The following is a 22,677-nucleotide window of genomic DNA, read 5'->3' as shown; positions in this document are numbered from 1 at the left end:
CGAGGTTTTGTGCCTGGGACGGGGCGTATGTATCCCGCTCTTGGCATGGGGTGGGTGGGGAATGAGAAAAAGTGCCTGTATTGAAAAGTGCCTGAATAAACCATTGGTCCTCTGTAGCATGTTGGCAGCTGGGCCTCTCTCTGCAGGAAGGTTTGGGGCTGGGCCACACCAGCCCACATGGCAAAGCAAAAACCAGAGGGAAATTTAGCATAAAATTCCTATAAAATGTCATAGCGGTTGCCGCCAGCACAGCTCCCTCCAAAACACTCAACTGTCATCCCAATCCATCAATCACCCCCACATTCACAGTCACTGTGAATTATCCCATTCCTGACCTGCCTCACTCCAGAGAATTGATTAATACCTGCTCTTCCCCTCACAAATTAACATCACTGCCAGTCCCTCCCACCCTCAGAATCGAGCAGGACTTCCCCTTCACCATACAGAATCCATCCATGCTCACCCTCTACCTCCATACCACTCTCTTCCTTGCCCCAAGTCCGTCAATACTAGTCACAGCCTAGCTCAGAGTCCATCCATACCACACACGCCTGCTCCCATGGCAGTTCTGACAGGGGAAGAATTGGGAGACCATGAACTAACTCCGCTCTTTGTTTTGTGTTTTCCTACTAAGCTGGAGCGTCACGACAAAGGAGAAGAGGACACCCCTGTGAAGTGGAGGTCTGAGGATGAAATGGCAGCCGAAGCAGCAAGCCTGAGGAAATATTTTCAGTGAAATCCGAGGTAAAGATTCCTAAGAGACGGTACAGATTGATTGATTTATGCAGCACCCAGAACGGGCATCATAGGGTACGTCTACATTGTGAGAAAAGACTCCCGGCACTAGGTCACAGAGCCTGGCTCGGCTGATGCAGGGCTCAGGCTGTGGGGTGATACAATTGCAGCATAGCCTTTCAGACTTGGGCTGGAGCGCGGGCTCTGAGGCCTCGTGAGGGGGGAGGGTCTCAGAGCCGAGACACCCGCCTGAGCTTGAATGTCTACATTGACGTGTTTAGCCCCGCAAGCCGAGTCAACTGGCCTGGGCTCTGAGACTTGGTGTCACCGGTTTTTTATTGCAGTGCAGCCAGACCTGACAGGCACAGACCCTGTAAGGCGTTTACAATCAAGGTTACGGGGAGCAAAAAAATGCTAAAAGCAGCAAGAGAGGGAAGGGAGCACAAGAGTCACAAAAGGAGAGACCAGGCAGTTTCTTGGGTTTGTTACGTACGTATCACTGTGGTTGCAAAAGAACGTGCTGCATCCACTATGCTCCTCGGCACCAGCTTGGAGACATACTCTCTCTCTCTATGTGTATATATATATATATATATATATATATATGGAGATATACACCTATCTCCTAGAACTGGAAGGGACCCTGAAAGGTCATTGAGTCCAGCCCCCTGCCTTCACTAGCAGGACCAAATACTGATTTTGCCCCAAATCCCTAAGTGGCCCCCTCAAGAATTGAACTCACAATCCTGGGTTTAGCAGGCCAATGTTCAAACCACTGAGCTATCTCTCCCCCACTCAGCAAGCCCTGCCCAGGAAGCAAGACCCAGCTCACTGAAACAGGCATGATTTGCTAACAGCTTCCACCCAGTGGTGTCTGGCAGGCCCCAGCTTTCCTTATATTCACAATAGGAAATAGTCTCCGTATCTGTGGGGTAACTTGATAAATGTTCACGTTTTAGAGAGAGACCACTCTGTGCATTTTATGCAAATATATGTATACTGTATGCAAGGCCCAGTGCTAACCCTACTACAAGTGCTACTTTATGTTTGTAAGTCTTAACTCAGCAGTTCAGTTTCACGCTCAAAATAAACCTGCTGGGAAGCTGCACGTTGTGATAAATTTTCCATTGGCCCTAAAAGAAGAAACCGTTTGAAAGGGGGGGGGGGAATAAAAACAGTTTGGCAAGTGCTAATGTTTGGTGCTGTAGAAATTGAGATATTTTCATCTGATACCTGGAGTCCCAGACGTGGGATCCTTCCAATAGAAATGAATTGACCCCCTGGAACCCATCCGAGTTCCGCGAGGATGTATAGCTCTGTGATAGTGCCACAAGTTTCCTCTTCTCTTCCCCGTCAGTCGTTAGCATCGTCCAGCACACTCATTTCTCTGTTGTTTCTGACTGTTTCGTATTTTGTCTCCTAGGGAGCAGGAAGCCTATAAATCTTCCTGCCTTGTGGCTGCGACTTGCTATTTGCAGCACAGCTTGGGAAATCTTTGGCTTAAACTCCACAGGTTGCTCAGCTAATATGCGTGGCCATAATGAGTTTTGATTGTCAGGTTCTTAGGCACTGTGTCACTTGTTTTCGATTCCTCAGATCCTTTTTGCCATGAACTTTTCCTGGCTCATCTCTCATTTATTCACAAGAGGAAGATGCAATTAGAAAATGTCCAACGTAGGCAGAAGGGAGGTATTCTTAGACGATGCACATTCAAGCACAATTATGCAATAACAAGAGGTTCTGTTTAGATAAGTAATTAACTTACTGCAGCATTCATGCAGACTGGACTTTGCTGTACTTTATAAAAATGGAAATTGAAAAGACTGCTTGGACCCATTTCTTTTCCAATGCAGGCTCTTTCCCTGCTGTATATTTTGTAGGGCTTCTTCTGGTCTAGTTATAAATGAAAGACTCGCTGCAATTTTCAAAGGAGTCTCTGTGAATTTGGTGCCCAAATACTATTGAAATTCAATGAAAGTCGGATGCCTAACTAAGATTCCTTTGTGTACCAGTCAGATTAATAGATCTATAGGCCAGAAGGGATCATTGTGATCATCTAATCAGACCTCCTGTATAAGACAGGCCAGAGAAGTTCCCCAAAATAATTCCTAGAGCAGAGCTTTTAGAAAAACATCCAATATTGATTTTAAAATGGTCAGTGATGGAGAATCCACCACAACCCTTGGGAAGGTTTCAGAGTAGCAGCCGTGTTAGTCTGTATCCACAAAAAGAAGAACAGGAGTACTTGTGGCACCTTAGAGACTAACAAATTTATTAGAGCATAAGCTTTCGTGGGCTACAGCCCACTTCTTCGGATGCATAAAAGATTAATTCATCTCACCATTAAAAACGTATTTCCAATCTAAATTTTCTAGCTTCAACTTTGAGCCATTGGATCATGTCAGACCTTTCTCTGTTAGACTGAAGAGTCCATTAATAAATATTTATTCCCCATGTAGATACCTATAACTATGATCAAGTCACCCTTTAACTTTCTCTTTGTTAAACTACATAGATTGAGCTCCTTGAGTCGGTCACTATAAGGCGGGTTTTCTAATCCTTTAATTCTTGTGGCTCTCCTCTGAATCCTCTCCAATTTATCAACATCCTTCTTGAATTGGACACAAGATTCCAACAGTGGTTGAACCAGTGCCAAATAGAGAGGTATAACAAGCGCTCTACTCCTCGCCGAGATTCCCCCCTGTTTATGCATCCCAGGATCACGTTCACTCTTTTGGTAACAGAGTCACTTTGGGAGCTCATGTTCAGCTGATTATCCACCATGACTCCCAAATCTTTTTCAGAGTCGCTGCTTCCCAGGATAGAGTCCCCGTCCTGAAAGTTTGGCCTACGTTTTTTGTTCCTAGATGGATACATTTTACATTTAGCTGTATTAAAACACACATTGTTTGCTTGTGCCCAGTTTACCATCCGATCCAGATTGCTCTGTATCAGTGACCTGTCCTCTTCATTATTTACCATTCCCCCAATTTTTGTGTCATCTGCAAACTTTATCGGTGATTATTTTATGTTTTCTTCCAGGTCATTGATAAAAATGTGAAATAGTGTAGGGCCATGAACCCATCCCTGTGGGACCTCACTGGAAATACACCCGCTCAATGATGATTTCCCCCTAGACTCCTAGACTTTAAGTTCAGAGGGGGCCATCATGAGCACGTACTCTGACCTCCTGCACATCGCAGGCCACAGAACCTCACCCACCTACTTCTGTAGTAGGCACCTAACCTCTGGGTGAGCTACTGAAGTCCTCAAATCTGGATTTGAAGACTTAAAGTTATAGAGAATCCACCATTTACTCTAATTCAAACCAGCAAGAGAACCATGCCCCATGCTGCAGAAGAAGGCACAAAACCCCCAGGGTCTCTGCCAGTCTGATCCGGGGCAAAATGCTTTCTCAACCCCAAATATGGTGATCAATTAGACCCTGAGCATGTGGGCAAGACCCAAGAGGCAGAAACCTGTTGTAACTCAGAGCCTCTCCAACCACAGTTTTAACTCAGAGCCTCTCCATCTAGTGTCCCATCTCTGGCCACTGGAGATACTTGGGGCTGGTCCACACTAACCCCCCACTTCGAACTAAGATACGCAACTTCAGCTACGTTATTCACGTAGCTGAAGTCGAACTATCTTAGTTCGAACTTACCATGGGTCCACACGCGGCAGGCTGGCTCCCCCGTCGACTCCGCATACTCCTCTCGCCGAGCAGGAGTACTGGCGTCAACGGCAAGCACTTCCGGGATTGATCCAGGATCGATTTATCGCATCTAGACAAGATGCGATAAATCGATCCCAGAAGATCGATCGCTTACCGCCGGACCCGGAGGTAAGTATAGACATACCCTTGGTAATAGTAGTCATGGAGGGGCCATAAGCCATTGTAGGCAATCTCATCATACCCCTCCATAATTTTATCAAGCTCAATCTTGAAACAAATTAGGGTTTTTGCCCCTAGTACACCGCTTTGAAGGCTGTTCCAAAACCTCATTCCTCTAATGGTTAGAAACCTTTGTCTAATTTCAAGCCTAAACATACAGATGGCCAGTTTCTATCCGTTTGTTCTTGTGCCAATATTGACCCTTAACTTAAATAACTCCTCTCCCTCCCTGGTGTTTATCTCTCTGATTTGTTAGGCTAAACAAGCCAAGCTCCTTAAGTCTCCTCTTGTAAGATTGGTTTTGAGACCTATCAGTTAGCCAGTTTTTAATCCATTTAATGTGTACCATATTAATGGTATATCATTCTAGTTTTTTAATCAAAATGTCGTGTGGTGTCAAGTGAAGTGTCTTACAGAAGTGCATCAACACTCTTACCTTTATCAACCTAACTTGTAATCGCCTAAAAAAATGTATCAAGTTAGTTTGACAGGGTCTATTCTCCATAAACCCATGTTGACTTGCATTAATTACATTACCTTCCTTTAATTCTTTATTAATCAAGTCCCATATCAGCTGCTGTATTATCTTGCCTGGGATCAATGTCAGACTGATGTCTGATTACCCGATGTGAGATGATCTGTGTCATCCCATTTACTCTTTTTGAAATGTGCATAATATTAGCTTTCTTCCAGTCTTCTGGAACTGCCCCAGTACTCCAACACTCATTGAAAATCAGCATTAACAGTCCAGGACGTTTTAATACTGGCAGCATGAGACCTCCAGCATGTGTCACTCAAACTGACGTTCCTCGTAATCACACAGCTCTTACTCCTATACATTATAAATAGGTGCATAAGGAGGCAGTGGTCATCCTGTTCCCTAGTATCATTATATCCTACAGAAAGGTGTAGAAATAATGTAAAACCCTAAGCTAGATAGATAGTCAGAGCCCAGCACTGCAAGCAGATCTACTCGGCTGCCCTTCAACCCATGTGCAGAGCTCTCTTAAAGTAAATGAGTTTCTGCAAGGGAGCTGAATCAGCAGCCTAGGTCAGCCCATTCAGGTATTAGGGTCGGTTCTTTTCCTAGGTCTGACGCCATTAAATTATTCATTAATGGTATCCTCATTGCAAGAGGGTTTTGCCCAGTTCAGGCTGTGCTTTTTAGCCTATACAGACGCTCCCCGGGTTGCATAAACCCGACCTACGGAAATCCGGACTTACGAAAAAAGTTCCGTAAGTGCCTTTTTTTGGGTGTAATTGTCAGAGATACGTTCCTGACTTACGCAAAACTCGACTTACACAAGGCATTCCAGAATGGAACGCTTGCGTAAGTCGGGGAGCTTCTGTAATTCCAAACACCAAGGCATCACTGTCAAACTCTTCTCCCTCAGAGTGTTTTTAATTCTGATGCTAAAATGCTCTGAACTTAATGTAAAGTGCACATCCTTAGAGCTTTTCCTCCGTTGCCCACTCCCTGGACCCTGCTTTCAGCAGTAGGAAGATTGAAAACTCCTGGCAAATTAACAAGGTCACAGAAATTTTCCTTCAGGGCTATTTTTGTTTTTCACCTCAGCAGAGTCTTAGGAGTTCTCCTGGCAAATCGAAGTGCGCTTGGACCCAATTTTGACTGAGATTTGAACATGGCCCATGGGATAGTCAAAAAACGCTGAATGTAGAAATTCTGGAGGCAATGAGCAGTGGTGGTGTAGGCCTCCTTCCCTGTTGTTCTGATTAAGTGCCTGGCTCTGAGAAATGTCAGTTCATCAAGTTTGCTCATTTTGGCCACTCTGAGCTAATGCGCTTGGTTGATTTCAAAGGGACTGCTCAGGTGCTAAAAGCTAGGCGCCTGGTTAAGCATATTGCATAGTCAGGGCTTCCAAGGTTCAAATATTATATTTGACCCGGTGCCTACGTAATAGTTTTGAATCATTGAAAATATGGAAACTATCTACCTAATTCACCCCCTTCTTCAGGGTTTCCACCACATTTTCAGAGCTTTTGGATAACTCTTTACTGCACTAAAAAAAACACTTTTGAAGTGATAATCAAGCTAGCCAAGTACAGACAGTGTGATAAGAAGTGTGAGTGTACTTACAAGGGGAGATAGAGTTTTTGTTTTGTTTTTTTTTTAATTATTTGGCCTCTCAGAGTTGGTAAGACAACTCCCACCTGTTTATGCTCTCTGTATGTGTGTATATATATCTCCTCATTATATGTTCCATTCTATATGCATCCGAAGAAGTGGGCTGTAGTCCACGAAAGCTTATGCTCTAATAAATTTGTTAGTCTCTAAGGTGCCACAAGTACTCCTGTTCTTCTTTTTGCGGATACAGACTAACACGGCTGTTACTCTGAAACTTGCCCTGCAGTTGTCACCACACCTGAAACTACTCACATTTCCTTTGCAGCACTTCTTGCATGCTGCCTAGAACCTGCCTCCTGGCAATTGCCTGTCCCCTCCTAAACATGCTCACCTACACACAATTCTGGGCCCTACCCTCCTGACCCAATGGGCTCATGTTAACTGGTTAATTGTAATTCTTACTTAAGGGTACAATAGGTTGGCAAAATGAGATATCACATTGCAGTTAATACTTTAAAAAGACTCAATAGTGATTTCTCTTTCCTCTCATTAATGCATTCCAGTGTCAGCACTTGCAGATGTCTTTAGGTCAAGGAGGACTAAAATAACTGCTGATGGCTTCCTTTTCTATAAGAAAGCAAGAGAAATATCATTTGAATATAATAGGAAGCTCTTAATTCTCTCCCTGCTACATCTGCAAAGTGCTGTTCCACCCCTGACGCTCCTGACAGAGCCGTGTGCTTGAACGTTAGACCCCTGGCGAACAGAAATATCCTGGGGGTTGCTTGAAGAAATAAATACTTTTAACATTTCCAACTGTGTGGTGTTCTATCAGGGATGATAAGAAGATATTTAATTAGAGAAGATGAGAAGATACCAGTCCTCTATAATAGATGAGACTAACAGGGGAGTTCAATTCCTAGTCAGTCACTGTTATCCGTGTGTCCCGCTTCTTTCACGTCTTTCTCCCCACTTCATTGTACTCCCAGCTGCTCGGGACGCGCCATCATCTCTAGGACACCTCCAGCTTGAGCTGTCACTCACGGAATACTTACAACCTCGCTCCAGCAAAGATTAAGCTCACGAGAAGCTGCAAGTAACTCAGGAGAGGACCAGAATTTAAAGCAAGGGGGGGTTCCTTTTTAAGCAATGCGCTGAGCTCGTGCGGCTGTCCTTATTGGCTGCCCATGGTGCCACTCATTGGCCCATTTGTTCCCTGAGGGTGAAACGCACCCCTGTGCAGGAAAACATTGCAAGGTCATCGCCCCTCTTCAGTCCACGTAATAGGCTTCAGTGGAACACAGTCCTGGTGCTGATCCCCTGACAGGGGTGAATTTCACTGTGTATGAAAAAGAAGATTCGCAGCCTTCAACGCATGGCTCTTTGTGATTTCTGTGGTTTCTTTCTGCATAGTAATGTAAAATACCTTTCGATTCGACAGAGGTCCATGCGTCTCCCTGCTGCTCCTCCACCTCCGAACTCTGCCTTATTTATTACTGTCACAGGTGTTGAATCAAGTCAGTGTGTGATGGTCCTAGGCGATGTTAAAACTGAGCCGTGCACAAAGCCAGACGCAACCCCCTAAATGAGGGGATGTCCACCAGCATCTCAGCCTCTGGGTCTGGTTAAACGAAACCTAAAAGGAAACTACTTTTAAGGCAAAGATTTTTTTAAAAATCAGTGCTTAAGATCACAGCAGCTGAGAATTTGCTTAAAATGACCGTTGCTCGGGATGTTCAGCAGCCATTCCCATCCGAGTCTGATCAGTTATTTATCCCAATGAGTTTTGCAAAATGATGTAATGTGTGAGACAGGATGAGAGAGAAAGTGCTCTTCTGTACAGAGCAATTCTTAGTGCAGTGTTGACATTTTAGGATCTGTTTTCAGATGCATCTCTCCAGGTTTCTAACCATCACAGAAATCAGGAGTCTTGTTAGCAGGGTAAATATTTTGATGTTCTTGTGTCTCCTGAATTTCAAAACACAGCACACTTGCCTGAGAATAGGCTAAAGATTAAAAGGATTCATAGGAAATAAGCTTCCGTTCCTCTTTCTGACTCCACTCCTTGAGCCGAGACAAGAGATGGGATAGTCACAAGTTTCAGTGAGGTTTCCTATTTTATCTGCAAGTGAGGAAATACTTGTATGCCATTAGAGAAGTAGTCAGCCTCAAATGTGATGTCAAAATGTCCCCCTTCATACAGAGGATTGACAGTGATACTCCGTTGCCAACTGCTTGCTGAGCTATATATAGCCAATTGCTTTTAATTGTTTGAACATGTGAATATTTTAGGTGTCATGCCAAATACAGGATTCTTTTAAAAATATTTCCAAGTAACGCATCCTGCGCCCTGGGGATGGCTCTCTGAGGTAAACCCTTTCCCCCTGCCCGCGGGCAGTTAGTCACCATTCTCTGACCAAGTTGAAAAGACATTCTTCTCTTTCTGGCTCCGAAGGCAGAATGGCTCCCTGAGGGCATTGGTGTAGTTCAGATCCTGCTGTCGCCACCTCCTGCAGACCAGGTTCTCAGCTGGTGTCACAGGGTGGGATGGGCCCTTTAAGAGCGAACCGGTCCAGCCCACCTGTGCCTTCTTAACAGCCTCTTGATGAAGCCTGATGGAGGACAGCTGGTCTGTATAACGAGCCAGAGGGGAAGAGGAAACTGTGGCAGAGGTTGAAGAAAACAGGAGATCTCTGACCTTGGGGGGGATTGGTTTGGGCCCGGAAGCCAGAGGGCTAAAGAAGGCTGAGAGCTGGGGAGTGGGAGGGGTTTCCCTGCTAGCCTCCCAGAGCCGGAGAATAGACTGCCCCCCCGGGGAAGAAAGGGATTGAGGGCTGGGGAGTTCCTGCTGGGAGAGCAGGGGAGACTCCAGCGAGAAGGGGCTGGGCACTGAGTAGCAGGCTAATCGTGAGGAAGGGCCTCCAGCCTGACAGAAGATGCCAGGGATGAATGCGTGGGGCTGACAGGGGGCGTGGAGAACTCTTTGAGTTGTTTGTTTATAAACCCAGCCCCAAAGGAGTGGCATTACTGGCCGCAGGAGAGCCCCCCGGTGCAGTTACTGATGTATGGAGCCGCAACGTGGAGAAACTGAGGCAGGGTGCGTGCTCCTCTGGCCACAAGGGGGTGCTCAGGAGGTGGCTGCCTTGTAGCAATGGGCATCACTACATCCGAGCTATGCCGAGTAACTGCTGAGGAGACTCTGACCCTGGTAGCACAGGAAGCCTCGTCTTTGCTTGGCATTGAGGCAGTTTATTGTTTATGCTTCCTTCTCCCCCAGCCTCCCTTTCGGTTGTCACTCAGCTCCCTGGAGTCTCTGGAGCAGGGGGCAGCTCCTTCAGCTTGATCACACGGGGTGAAATTCACTCTAGCCACATAAAGCCCAACTCTCCCAGCTCCATGCAGGCAGAAAAGCTGCAGCCGTGAGAACCATCCCCAACCAGGCCCCGGGTGTGGTGCATCTCTGCAGCCCCCACCCCAGCCAGTTCCACTGGGTGCTTGGCCACTGAATCTGCCTTCAAGCGGATTTGATCCCCTGGCCCGCCCCACTGCAGCCTTCCACATTGGGCAGAATTCAGATCCCCGCAATAGCAGCAGGAGACTCCCCTGGAGTGGGAAAGGGCAAGGGCAAGCCATGGCCCTCCGCCTGGCTCCCTCAGGCAGGCTGGCTGAGAGCTTATGCTGGGCTACATCTTAGCCCTGTGGCACTAACCACGCTGCATCGGTGAGATCTGACCGTGACTGCACTCAGGAAGTGTCTGCACATACTGTAATCACTACGCAAACACCCATTTTACTAATCAGCTATAGATTTCTACACACTCCAGCCTTAAGTGCCATTAATTATATCACACACTCAACAGCCTCTAAGCACCATCAATTAGAAATCAGGAACTCCGTGTCCCCGGGAAACCATTATGACCTAAGAGAGTGAACCTTAAGCTCCAAAGGAGATAGGTTTCATGAAGGTCACCTTGAGAAACAACATCATAAGAATCCGTCAATAGACGAGAATGTTCCCAGGGTGTATTTGACGTTATTTTGACTAGCTGGAAAGGTTGAAGAGAAGAACGTGTCATATTACAGGGTCTATTCTTCCCCCAAAATTAGTTTTCCTGCAATAAGAAACAAGTAAATATAAAGTAATCCTTTTTCATTTCAACGGAATGCAAGGAAAAGTTAATATCACCAGAAGCTTCCTGAACAAACACAACCTGGTCTGTGAGAGTGTCATCTGAAGTGTAAAAACTTTGTCTAACGTCTCTTAAAATATCTCTCACATGGAAGATGTAGCTATAAGAGCAATGCAATTACAGTGGCTACTAATGAACCATGTAATGCATAAGGGAAAAGGTTTCCCCATAAGTGTGATGTGTTAATGTATAATGTGCCTACTGCAAAATGAATGTTGATTCTTGTTCTAGTCTGGGTGTGTCAGAGTCATTTTTTCCCTTGCAGCCCAGTGAAAATGAAGACTCGGGGGAGGGCAGGCTGAGTGAAATTCATCCCAGTGCAGGGGGGCACCTGAAAGCCTACGTACCCCATCAGTCCTCATTTGAGGATTTAAGGGGTGCACTGATCTAGTGCTGTCTCTACACAGGGATGAACGTTAAAGGGAACTCTGGGCTTCCCTTTCCCTGGGGTTAGCAAAATTTACTCAGCTTTGTAGGGTACCTTGAGTGCCACAGATCAGCACCTAGGTCCTGTGGTTATAGCTGCAGTAGAAGCATCAGCCAGAGAGGCTGTATAAAGTATTACTTTTTTTAGTGTTAATAGTGCAAACTCAGAAGGATCAGATGTTCTGTTCACACAAAAGCTTGAATCCCAAATATCAACAGCCAGATATGTTGATCTGGTTTTGTGCTTGATTAATCAGTGGCGGAGAGGGGGAGGGCACAACTTAGGGAGCAGAGCGTCCCGGGATCTCGAAGAGAACAGAAGGAGAGGTGTAGGGCAATGGTGACGTTTCAAAGAAGACTGATGAAAAGAGGAGTCAAGGGCTTTCAGATCTGAAATGGAGCTAGGGTGACCAGACAACAAATGTAAAAAATCAGGATGGGAGTAATAGGAACCTATATAAGAAAAAGACCCAAAAAATCAGGACTGTCCCTATAAAATCGGGACATCTGGTCACCCTGAATGGAGCTGGGCTCTGATTCCTGCAAACTCATCCATGGTGTGAGTTACAAGATACACTGACTAAGCAGGGAGGCCCTGTTTAAAGCAGATTCACAAGTAACTTACAGGCTGCCATACAATGGAGACGTTAGCACTCAAGATGCCACGAAACGGGGAAACACATGTTTCAGGGAGAAGAGGCAACCAAACAATGATGTGGGCAGGTGGTACGACACCAAGCAAAACAGCACACCTAGTGCTCAACTACTAGCCAAGTGCTGTTACTGTACTGTTGTGGGCATAACATGAGAGAGAGATTCAAAGTAGCAATCTGAATATGATCTTGTAGCTGACGTGCTCCCGTATGTGAGTTTCAATAGCCAAGCTGTGGCGACGGCAAGGTAGAAATAGCCGTTCAGGGGAGTAGATATGTGAAAAGGGAGCGATGTTGGACACATTGTACAATTTGTCCTTCCCATTTGTCCCTCGACAGTCACCAGAACACTTTGGTACCCATGGCCACTAGTGTGTATCAGGATGGGAGGTATTGTGTCCTCACTGTGCACATGCAGCTTCTCTCATGATTGCAGATCGAGGTCACACAATGTCCCTTTGAGTCATGCTACATATAGCACAGTAAAGGGGTGATGAAAGGGACTTTTCCTGCAAAGAACTCAAGGGTAAACTGCCTTTGATCTTTCTTTTGAGGGTGAAATTCTCTGCTTCAGGGCTGGCCCAAGGCTGGGGTATGGATCCATAGGGCACCTTGAAAGTTTCTGGGAGCGGGGGCTCCATCCAGAAGCAGGAGCAGTGAAAGCTTTCTAAAAGCAGGAGGGCCACTGGTGCCCAAAGTGTGGTCCCACCTCCCATGTCACCACTTCCCCCCGAGCCCCCACCCTTGCACTGCCCCTTCCCCCGAGACCCCTCCCCCACACTGCCCCTTCCCCCGAGACCCCTCCCCCGCACCACCTCTTCCCCCAAAATCCCGCCCGCACGCTGCCTCTTCCCCCAAGGCCCTGCCCCTGCACCGCCCCTTCCCCCAAGGCCCTGCCCCCACACTGCCTCTTCCCCCACCAAGACCATGTCCCCTGCTCGCTCCTCTCAACCCCACCCCGCCAGATCCTTGCACCCACATGGAGTCCCACTGACTTCACTAGGACGTCCCATGAATGCCGCAGCATGCAGAATCAATGGGATCAGAATCTAATGGCACAGAAGGGACTATGATTGTAAAGTGCATTTACAGGAAGCTCTCCAGGAGGCTGGATGGCCCAATGGCTAGGGTAGAGGGCTGACAGGAAAGAGGGGTTCTAGGCCAAGCGCTGCCCGTGGCCTACTCGTGGCCAAATCAGTTGGGGCTAGATTCACAAAAGATGCCAAATCTCAGCATCAGGCCCCACTGCAAGGCACAAAATCCCCCCCCCCCCTCAGGTGCTCTGAGCTCTCTTACCAGGTTGGGCTCTGTGGATGAGCTCACACCAAACAGCTGGGCTTTGGGAAGAAGGAGAACATCCCTCATAAACAGCGCTTTTAGCTCCGTGGTTCTCGTACTCAGCAGGAATGCGGAAGACCCCTGGTTCAAAGCCCCCTGAAGGGGAGAAGGGATTTGAACGGGAGTCTGCCACCACTCACAAGGCCCGTGGCCTAGTCTAATGTGGGGGTCACCCAGCCTCTCCTGGTGAAGCTCTTGCACTGTGAATAAATAATTCACGGCCCACTGGGCCAGAGAGAGAGCAAGCATGGGACTGACGCTGTAGCTGGGTGGTTAGAGCATTCACCCAGGAGACAGATCCGTTGCTTCTGAGAAATAATCCCCCCTGCCCCGATTTAGGCCCCAACTCCCTTGCTTTGGCATCTCCTATAGGCAAGCCCAGACGGGGAGCCGCCTAGCATGCTGGCTTTTGTGACTCCCGTTCTGAGGCACCTCTCTCTCTCTCCCCATTCATCGTCTAGAGAGTCTAGACAGCTAATCCAGGCTTCGTGAATTGCTGTGATTTTGTATCTACCTAAAAGTAAGGTGTGGTGACACTCAGCATGGCCATGCCTGAATTCCCTTCCGAATCTAGCCTTTCCTCACTCTGTGGCTTAGTTTCCCTTCTGTAAAATAAACATAATGCCACTAATCTCCTTTGCAAAGTTCTTTGAGATCCATGTCTGAAAAGGTGTTATCACGATTGGCACGTGGGCTTGATCTGTATAATATAAATAGATTCCATCTAAATGGAATATTGAAATGACTTGCTATAACCACTGTACAGTTATGGTTCTCCTCTCCAAATACTAGCTGCTGCCATATGAACTGGAATATGCGCTAGCTGGCTTTAACCCTGAATATTTCATTTCCTCTATCATAATCACTGGTTCCCTTTGCACAGTGCTAATCAGCATCTAGCCAATTAACAATAAACAAACTCATTTTATCTTACTAATACAGATCAAATATGTTATGGCATTTAGCTTAATGTCTAGTGGAGCTTTTAATGGTCACTATTTTTCAGGTGAGACAATCTGGAACAAATCCTGGAGCATAAGAAAACCAAAAAAGGGACTAATTCGCCAGTGCTCTGTGACATTGGACCTGCAGCTAACCAGCTTAGATGACATTCTACGAACAATGGCTTCATCCATGAAACACTTTATTGTACCGTTGGATATCGGCGGGGTTGAATTTCACCTAAGACGACTGACAGACTGGATTCAACACAAGCTTTTGCATAATGGCTCAGATTTTTGAATGATGTACTTGGGAGTGAATCTTTTAAAATTGGCCCTGGGCCTAAACTGAAATTAAATACTAGCAGCAATATTTGTCTGGTGTGTTACATTACATTTATCGGGATACATTTCAAAACATTGGCTCCATGTTGTGCCTAACAATATTCTGTTTGTAATGTATTGTAGCGCAGAAAAATTACATCTTTTAGTACTAGTGTGCTTCTCAGAAACCAAAGCTTTATTATAGCCTGGATACGATAAGCCTGGAGAGCTACCATTCTGCTAGATAAGATTATTGAATAAGAAATGCATAAACTTTCTTAAGATCATACATTCCTCTCTTACTTTTAATGTATTGGTACAAAGCTGTAGGGGCTTAAAATAGTGCAATACACTTTAGGGAATTAATCAAAATGTGAAGCTGCTCATGTGATATTCAGCACGTTACGGCCTATGATGTAAGGGTTGTTGCTTGCAACAAAACATGTTAACTTTGGTTGGTTGTTATTCACTTGATGTACTCGCTCAGTAATAAGATCATCTGCAGAGCTGCTCTGAGGCAACTCTGCAGTCATTTAGCTATTTACTGCCAGTGCATCACAGAGAATATGTGGCTGAAATGAAGGCAAATGGACATCTAATATACTGACAAGAGCCCTGAACTGAAGCACAGTGGTGGCACTCTTGAACTTTGGGGAAATTTGGACCCCGATCCCAACCTGAGTTTGGCAGCTCAGGTCTACAGTTGTCACTAGAAGAAGGCAGCTTTTGTCATCCCTTGCCACACAGTGGTATGTGGGACAACAGTGTTCTTAATGCAGAATGGGAGAGAACAGCAGTAGCTCAGATACTCTGCGGTCGCTGCTTTAAACCACGGCAACTTGTACAGCATCTTTGCAATGGGGTTGACATGGGCCATCAGCCATGAATATACCAGAACTTCAGAGAAGTTCGGAGTCAGATCCGAATCAGGATTCAGATGCCACCAGATTGATCCGACACTACATCAAACAAAATGAAACATACCAGAAATGTGTAAATAAATAATCCTGGGAGTGTCACGGAAGCCCAGTCTGATTTGAGACTTAGTGAAAATGCCCAGGGTATACACAGTGCTTGGGCCAAAGTCTGGCCAGGACCAGGGATAAATTTGGCCCATTGACTTAGAAACTCTGTTGAGCAAATACAGAGAGTAACATCAGGAGCGAAACAAAGGCATTTGGCTAGAGTTAGGCTTGGCAGAATTCATTTTTTTATACTTGTGTCAGATAATAGCAATATTTATGTGTAAGTATTTTTCTGATTATTATCGATTAAAATTTTCCCAGTTACACAGAATTATGGGGTTTTATGCATTTTTTCAGTATTTATCAATTTACATTTTCACAGTTGCAGGAAATGCTGGGGGAGGAAGCCAGACAGTTATTTAATGACAGGAGAGGTTGAGATTCAAACGGTTAAAACTTTATAACCATCAACATCACATGTCAAAGTGTACAAAGTAAATATCCTCAAATCAAATTCTCAAGCAGCATTTCTCTTACTTTGCCTAGCAGTACATTTTGATTATTAGCGACGGAAATATTTGTGTTGGTTTGCGTGTGTGCGATGAAATTGACATATAAAGCTAATCCTTCCAAGCCTAGCTCTAGTTATTGCTCTGATACTTTGCAAACGTAGCTCCGGGACGCCTGTGTTTGCTATCACGGATTTCACATGACAGCAGACATCTTCCGCAGACTTTTGAAAAGCCGCAACCATTCTAATGCTATTTTATTTCCAGTCAAAGTGAAGAGAAATCCCCTTCTGACAGGGTCTGTACATCTTAGTCCCGGAACAAGAGTTGCAATACAGAAAAGGAAGGCACAATGGCAAGCCACTTTCCAAGAACCCAGCAAATGAACCAGTCTGAAAGGTCCTCCCTTTGCATTTGAATATGTAAAACAGAGCTGATTCTTCAACGCGAAGACAATTGCCATTCCATACAGGTAGGTGGATGTGGGAGACCCTGTGCTTCAATTACAATTGCAAGCTATTTTCAACCCTTGCATTTGATGGCTTCATAGTCAGTATGGAATATTCTTGTATTAAATTTTGTAGCCAGCGATGAAGGCAGGATACCAACCACTTCATATCCCGCCTGCCTAGTAGATGACGACTGACCGGCAAGGAACATTTCATTTGCGTTAATGAGGATGCCGTATCAAAGGTCTAGTTAAAAAAAAATCCTCTTGTGGCATTATGTGCAAAACAACCCCTTGATGCAGCACAGGGTGTGTGTGTGTTTCCCTCCTGTTTTCAAAAACAGGATTTGCACTAGATGGGGGTATACGTTAAAGAATTAGTGGTGGCTAGGGCCGGATTAGTAACTCTGCAGTTATATGGGAAGTAAAAAAGCCCTATTTAAATCTAGGCCTGCCACTAGCCCCTGGCTCATTCAGACACTCCCCACAGCCCTAAGGAGGAGGGGACTGGGAAGACTGGCTTGATGGGACAGACCATAAGGCATAGCAGGTAGGCTGGGAATCATTAGAAAAGGGACAGATAATAAGACAGAAAGTATCATATTGCCTCTCTATAACTCCATGGTACACCCACACCTTGAATACTGCGTGCAGATGTGGTTGCCCCATCTCAAAAAAGATATATTGGACTTGGAAAAGGTTCAGAAAAGGGCAACAAAAATGATTAGGGGTATAGAACGGTTTCCGTATGAGGAGAGATTAATAAGACTGGGACTTTTCATCTTGGAAAAGAGACAACTAAGAGGGGATATAATAGAGGTCTATAAAATCATGACTGGTGTGGCAAAAGTAAATAAGGAAGTGTTATTTACTCCTTCTCATAACACAAGAAGTAGGGGTCACCAAATGAAATTAATAGGCAGCAGGTTTAAAACAAAGAAAATGAAGTATTTCTTCACACAATGCACAGTCAACCTGTGGAACTCTTTGCCAGAGGATGTGGTGAAGGCCAAGACTGTAACAGTATTCAAAAAAGAACTAGGTAAGTTCATGGAGGATAGGTCCATCAATGGCTATTAGCCAGGATGGGCAGGGATGGTGTCCCTAGCCTCTGTTTGACGGAAGCTGGGAATGGGTGACGGGATGGATCACTTGATGATTCCCTGTTCTGTTCATTCCCTCTGGGGCACCTGGCACTGGCCACTGTCAGAAGACAGGATACTGGGCTAGATGGACCTTTGGTCTGACCCAATATGGCTGTTCTTATCAGCACCTCAGCACTTCCGCTGCAGCAGGGGCCGGACCTCTGGTTGGCCTTGATATGGGCTAGTCTCTGTACTCCCTTTCCCTTCTGCTCAGCCACACTCTTACCCATGCTGGCCATCATGGAGTGTCTTCTACCGGTGCCAGTCACTGTAGTGTGCTGCTTTTCATGGGGAACACGAGAGGGATACAGGGAAACACCTAGGTGCAGAGGAACAAATGCAGTCAGGAGGAGCCAGGCAGTCCAGTTCTGCTCTCTTGTCCACTCTGATTTTCATTCATGTAACTCCATTGTTTTCTCTGGGCTTGTTCCTGAATTTCCAGTGGGAGCAAGAGTAGAATCCGGCCCTGCGTTTCCTCCTCTGCGTACTCTGCTATGGAATAAAGCTTGCAGAAGGTGCTCTGAGAATGGCTCCTGGCACCACAGAGCCGGTGGCCGCTCAAACATCCACGCTATAGGAAACACAGAGGGCCAGAGGTGCCAAGTCACCTTCAGAGTTGACGCCTCCTAGTCACGGACATTTCAGAGGTGAGCAAGAGTCAAGCCGCTGCTAACACCCTCAAACTTTGAGCTATTAAAAACCTGGAATTAAATGTTGCTGCTTGAGTGCATTTCCAGCAATTTTTTGCAAACCAGTTCCTCCCTCCCCCCCGCCCATATGCAAACACTAATTGATGCATGGAGTTCTATTTCCTCACATGTGAAAGGACTTAGGTATCTCATTGCACTTTCCACTTGCACCAAAAATGTGCATAAAAAATTCCAGGTATAAAAAAAATCTCTGTATTCAAAATTGCCAATGCAGGTTTAGACACTGGGTTGGATCCCATTTGAAATTTTAGCCTAATCATCAACTCATTGGTAGCAGTTTGTTCTGTTGCAAGTCCCTGCAGGAATTTTTAACACCTTGCCACTATTAGCACCTTGCTGTTACTCACATTTCAGAGACAAGAGCAGTGGAAAAACCACCTGTTAGAAAGGCGCATAGTAGCAGAGCACTGCAACATTTGTTAACCTTTTCTTGAAGTCGCAGAATTCGGAGAGGCGCCATCTGTCACATTGATCCAAAGCCACTCAGTCTTCGTTCAGTGCTTCGGAATTAAAAGGGAACAAAGAAATGGCCACCTTGGATTGCATTGCTTCCTTTGCAGATGACTTGTGTTATTCTGGAAAACTCATTGTAAAAAAAAAACCCTGCCCTACTCCCTGCACCCCGCCCCCATTCTGGACTTGATCGTAGGGGATTTGAGTGTTAGGAACTGATCAGTCCAAGGAAAAGGCACTTGTTTTAATGTGAAGACAATAACAATGCTGCATCCACGCTAAGCAAGGGCGTGTGCCTGCAAAGAGCTGAGCATGGCCTGTTTGTGGCTGTGTGGCCTGGATGCCCGTTAGGAGCCGAGGATGCCCCAAACCTCAAAGTTTAAAATCAGTGGTAGATGAACAAAGGAGCTGGAGGCGCGTTGGTACCTAGACGGAAACACACTCAACGTGCCATGGAAAGTCGGGCTTCACTAAAGCAGGCAGTGTCACGCAGTGCTTCCAGCAGGGCCGTGAGCACAGTGCGAGGACATCTTCACATTCTTTGTTAGCATTAGTCTAGCTGGAGACTGGGGAGTTTACGTCCCAGCGCCATCTTCTGTTTCTCGGCAGGAGGCCTGTTAACCACCCCCGGTTGCTCAGAGACATGCACAGGTTGTTGGATGCAGGGCCTGGACACGTGCGGTGTGGGATCCGTCTTCGCATAGCCGTTCGTAAATCTGCTGATCGTTGCTTGTCACACATCCCCGCTGCTTGGCCTCGCCTGTGAATCGATGTGCTCACATAAGGCGGAGGGCGGATTCTCAGCAATGTTACAGAGCGGGGACCATGACAACTCAGTTTGGGAGGGCGCCTGGGTTGAATGCAGGAGGATGGCCTTGTATCTCAGGCATTTGAGTGTGACTCAGGAGACCAAGCTCAGTTCCTGGCACTGCTACAGGTGCCCGCTGCCCTTGGGCCAGTCCTGTAGTCTCAATGGACTGCAGTTCCCCATCGGTAAGTGGAGGATGAGAGCACTGATCTACCACACACGGCTGTGGAGAGGCTAAACTTTGCCAAGGAGGCAGCGCTGTGTCACAGAGGGGTCAGAGTGTCAGAACGTATCAAAATAGTTCAACTGCCGAGGGAAAAAAAAATCAGTTCATCAAAAAGTATCGGGTAGATGTCTCTGTAATGGCCCTCCACCTCTCTTCTGCTGCTACTCGCCGTGCATGGAGCTGCCGCTTGGCTTATCCTGTGAGCAGAACTCAAGCAGCCCTGGCCTGAAAACAGAATTTCCTTCCCAGGAAAAAATGTCAAGTGTGCTGTTTCAGCCCGGTTCAGCATGAACTACTTTTCAAAAACTCAAGTTTTTCCACAGGAAGGAAAATCCAGATCTGTTCATTTCAGGGGGACCTCAATGGAGCTCAGATTCCTGGTAGCCAACTTCCCGGGCTGTCCACCAGACAGGCAGGGAAATGGGCCACCTGGGACACTGGCTCATCAGGGTGGCCTGCTGGGGCTGCCAGGGGCGAGGCCTGCCAGTAGGGTGACCAGACAGCACGTGTGAAAAATCAGGACATCTGGTCACCCAACCTGGGGACCCTGCCGGGAGCAGAGCTGGCCCCCTGGGGAGCGGAGAAGCCATGCAGTCTGCCAGGCAGATATCCCCTTACCAGCCTCCCGGCCTGGTTTCCTTTGAATGTTTCCACAGAAGCAACACGTTCTCGCAGGACGTTCCGGTTCTGTAGACGCAGCATTTTCCAGTAGAAAGCTGTTCCGGCCGACGGTTTGCCCAGCTCCACTCATTAGCTGGCTGAAGCCTGCAGCATTGGTGGTTTGCCATGCACACGTGACGGTACCTGGAAACCTCTTTGCTTTCCGTAAAAGGAAAACCTCAAAGCACAGCCTGCCTGTCACCCAGGGATAAAAATGCCCTGCAAACCAAAAAGAAAACACTGCCTGTTGCATCTCTCTGTGGACTAGGGTTGCCAACTCTGACTGAAGCTATTCCAGATTTCCCCCCTCCGTCCCCCAACCTGATGTAATGTCATTTTCTTAAAATAGCCTATTAAAATCTCCCAGATTGCTTTCAATAATCACCAGGAGATGGATGCTGATTCCGGGAGACTCCAGACCAATCCTGGAGGGTTGGCAACCCTACTGTGGACACACTTACCCCCAGGAGCAAGCAGAGTTCACACTCCCGAGGGGGTAGATTTGAGAACAGGCAAGCACTGGAATTTGCCTCAGGGATAAATCTGGGGTGTGAGTGGCAAAGAGACCTGCAGCATTTTTTTCTGAAAGGGCCTGAACTCCCATTGGCATCAGCGGGAGATTTGACTGGACAAAGGCCGAGGGAGGCCGTTGGCCGACCACTGAACGAGGACGCTCAAGAAAGTTGTTTCTCCTGTTTCCTTCGTGAGGGAACTGTCGTATTTCTTTAATCACCCGTCTGTTGCCGCGGTTTAATTCAGTTCACGCTGCAATGGGGCCTACCGCAGAAGTGAAGAGAAGCCATTCAGTTCTCAAGCGCCTGACTACAGCTGCGCTCCGATTCCTGCTGTGCGGCAGGAAACGAGTTAACAGCCACGACCAACGGAGCAGCTGGAATGGCAGTAGCCATCGGGCAAGCGGTAATGCAGAGTGGGGCCTCATCCCCATGTCACGAAACGCTTCCTTGCTAAGCCCTTAGCACTGGGGCAGCTGGGTCTCTCTGGGCTGTTGCTGTGATGTAGGCACTAATGTTTCTAGGGCAGCTAACCTGAACAGACGCAAAGTCCTGAATGAAAGCAAGGTTGACCTGATTCCACCCCCCCGCCTAGGAGATTAGCTACTGTTGGGCTTCGCTTGGCTCTGTTGTGCCCATGACTTCCTTCCAGCTGGCTAACCCTGTCCCTCGGTGCTCAGGCTTTTGACATTTTATCTCCATAATGACTGCCAGATTCCTGGCTAGCCAACTTCCCGGGCTGTCCACCAGACAGAGTAATTCCCCATTTAGCCACACCTTCACCCTGCTCCCATAAACAGCTGACCCTGCATCAGCCTCTCATTTCTCCAGCTCTCTGTGACCAGAACTGGGTTCCAGGAGAGCCACTGGAAGGCACCCTTAGAGCATTGAGCCATCCGTCAAAAGCCCGGCTAGGTCGGGCTCCTTCTGTGGACCATGTTATGCCATGGCAGGCCCGTCTGCGGGAATGTGACATAGCTCCTTAGCCCAGAGTATTGTGCCGGCTTGCAATGGAGAGGGATGAAAACCCAGCTTTATGTAAGGAGCCTATTCAGGAATATTGAGTGTGCTTCACATTGTCTGTTTAAAACAAGGAGCATGTGCACATATATATGTAGGTGTGTATGCAGTTATACACCTGTGGGAGGGAGTGCGGGGTGTGGGAGAGGGTGCGGTGTGCAAGAGGGGGCTCAGAGCAGGGGATTGGGGTGCAGGAGGGATACAGAGTGTGGGAGGGGCTCAGGGTAGGGGGTTGGGGTGCAGGAGGGGGCTCGGCAGGGGCTTGGGGTGCAGGAGGGGCGCGGGAGGGGGCTCAGGGCAGGGGGATGGGGTGCAAGAAGGGTGTGGAGTGTGGGAGGGGCTCAGGGCAGGGGGTTGGGGTGCAGGAGGGGTGCAGGGTGTGGCAGGGGGCTCAGGACAGGAGACTGGGGTTCAGGAGAGGTTCGGGGTGTGGGCTCTGACCCTGTGCCACTTACCTCAAGCGGCTCTGGGGTGGCAGTGGCGCGCGGCGGGGCTAAGGCAGGCTCCCTGCCTGCCCCGGCCCCGTGCCGCTCCCAGAAGTGGCCAGCATGTCCGGCAGTGGCTCCTGGAGGTGGGGTGGGGCAGGTGGCTCTGCCGCGCCCTGCCCTCGCCTGCTGGTACCACCCCTAAAGC

The 22,677-nt window shown here is 47.3% G+C and overlaps 1 protein-coding gene across 4 annotated transcripts in view; it reads left to right on the top strand.

Annotated features, from left to right (window-relative positions):
* FHIT (fragile histidine triad diadenosine triphosphatase) overlaps positions 1-14,639 on the top strand; it is a 1,015,388-nt gene extending 1,000,749 nt beyond the window's left edge. For all 4 annotated transcript variants that reach the window (XM_034776975.1, XM_034776974.1, XM_034776972.1 and 1 more), the window contains 2 exons: positions 635-744; positions 14,330-14,639. In XM_034776975.1, the coding sequence (XP_034632866.1) occupies positions 635-736 (102 nt within the window). In that variant the 3' untranslated portion in view covers positions 737-744; positions 14,330-14,639. The remainder of the gene's footprint in view (positions 1-634; positions 745-14,329) is intronic.
* The last annotated feature ends 8,038 nt before the right edge of the window (positions 14,640-22,677 follow it).

Source organism: Trachemys scripta, chromosome 7 (assembly GCF_013100865.1).
Source record: "Trachemys scripta elegans isolate TJP31775 chromosome 7, CAS_Tse_1.0, whole genome shotgun sequence".
In the NCBI taxonomy this organism is placed as follows: Eukaryota; Metazoa; Chordata; order Testudines; family Emydidae; genus Trachemys; species Trachemys scripta.
The sequence above is the reverse complement of the archived record's forward strand: the minus strand, read 5'-3'. Positions and strand labels throughout refer to the sequence as shown.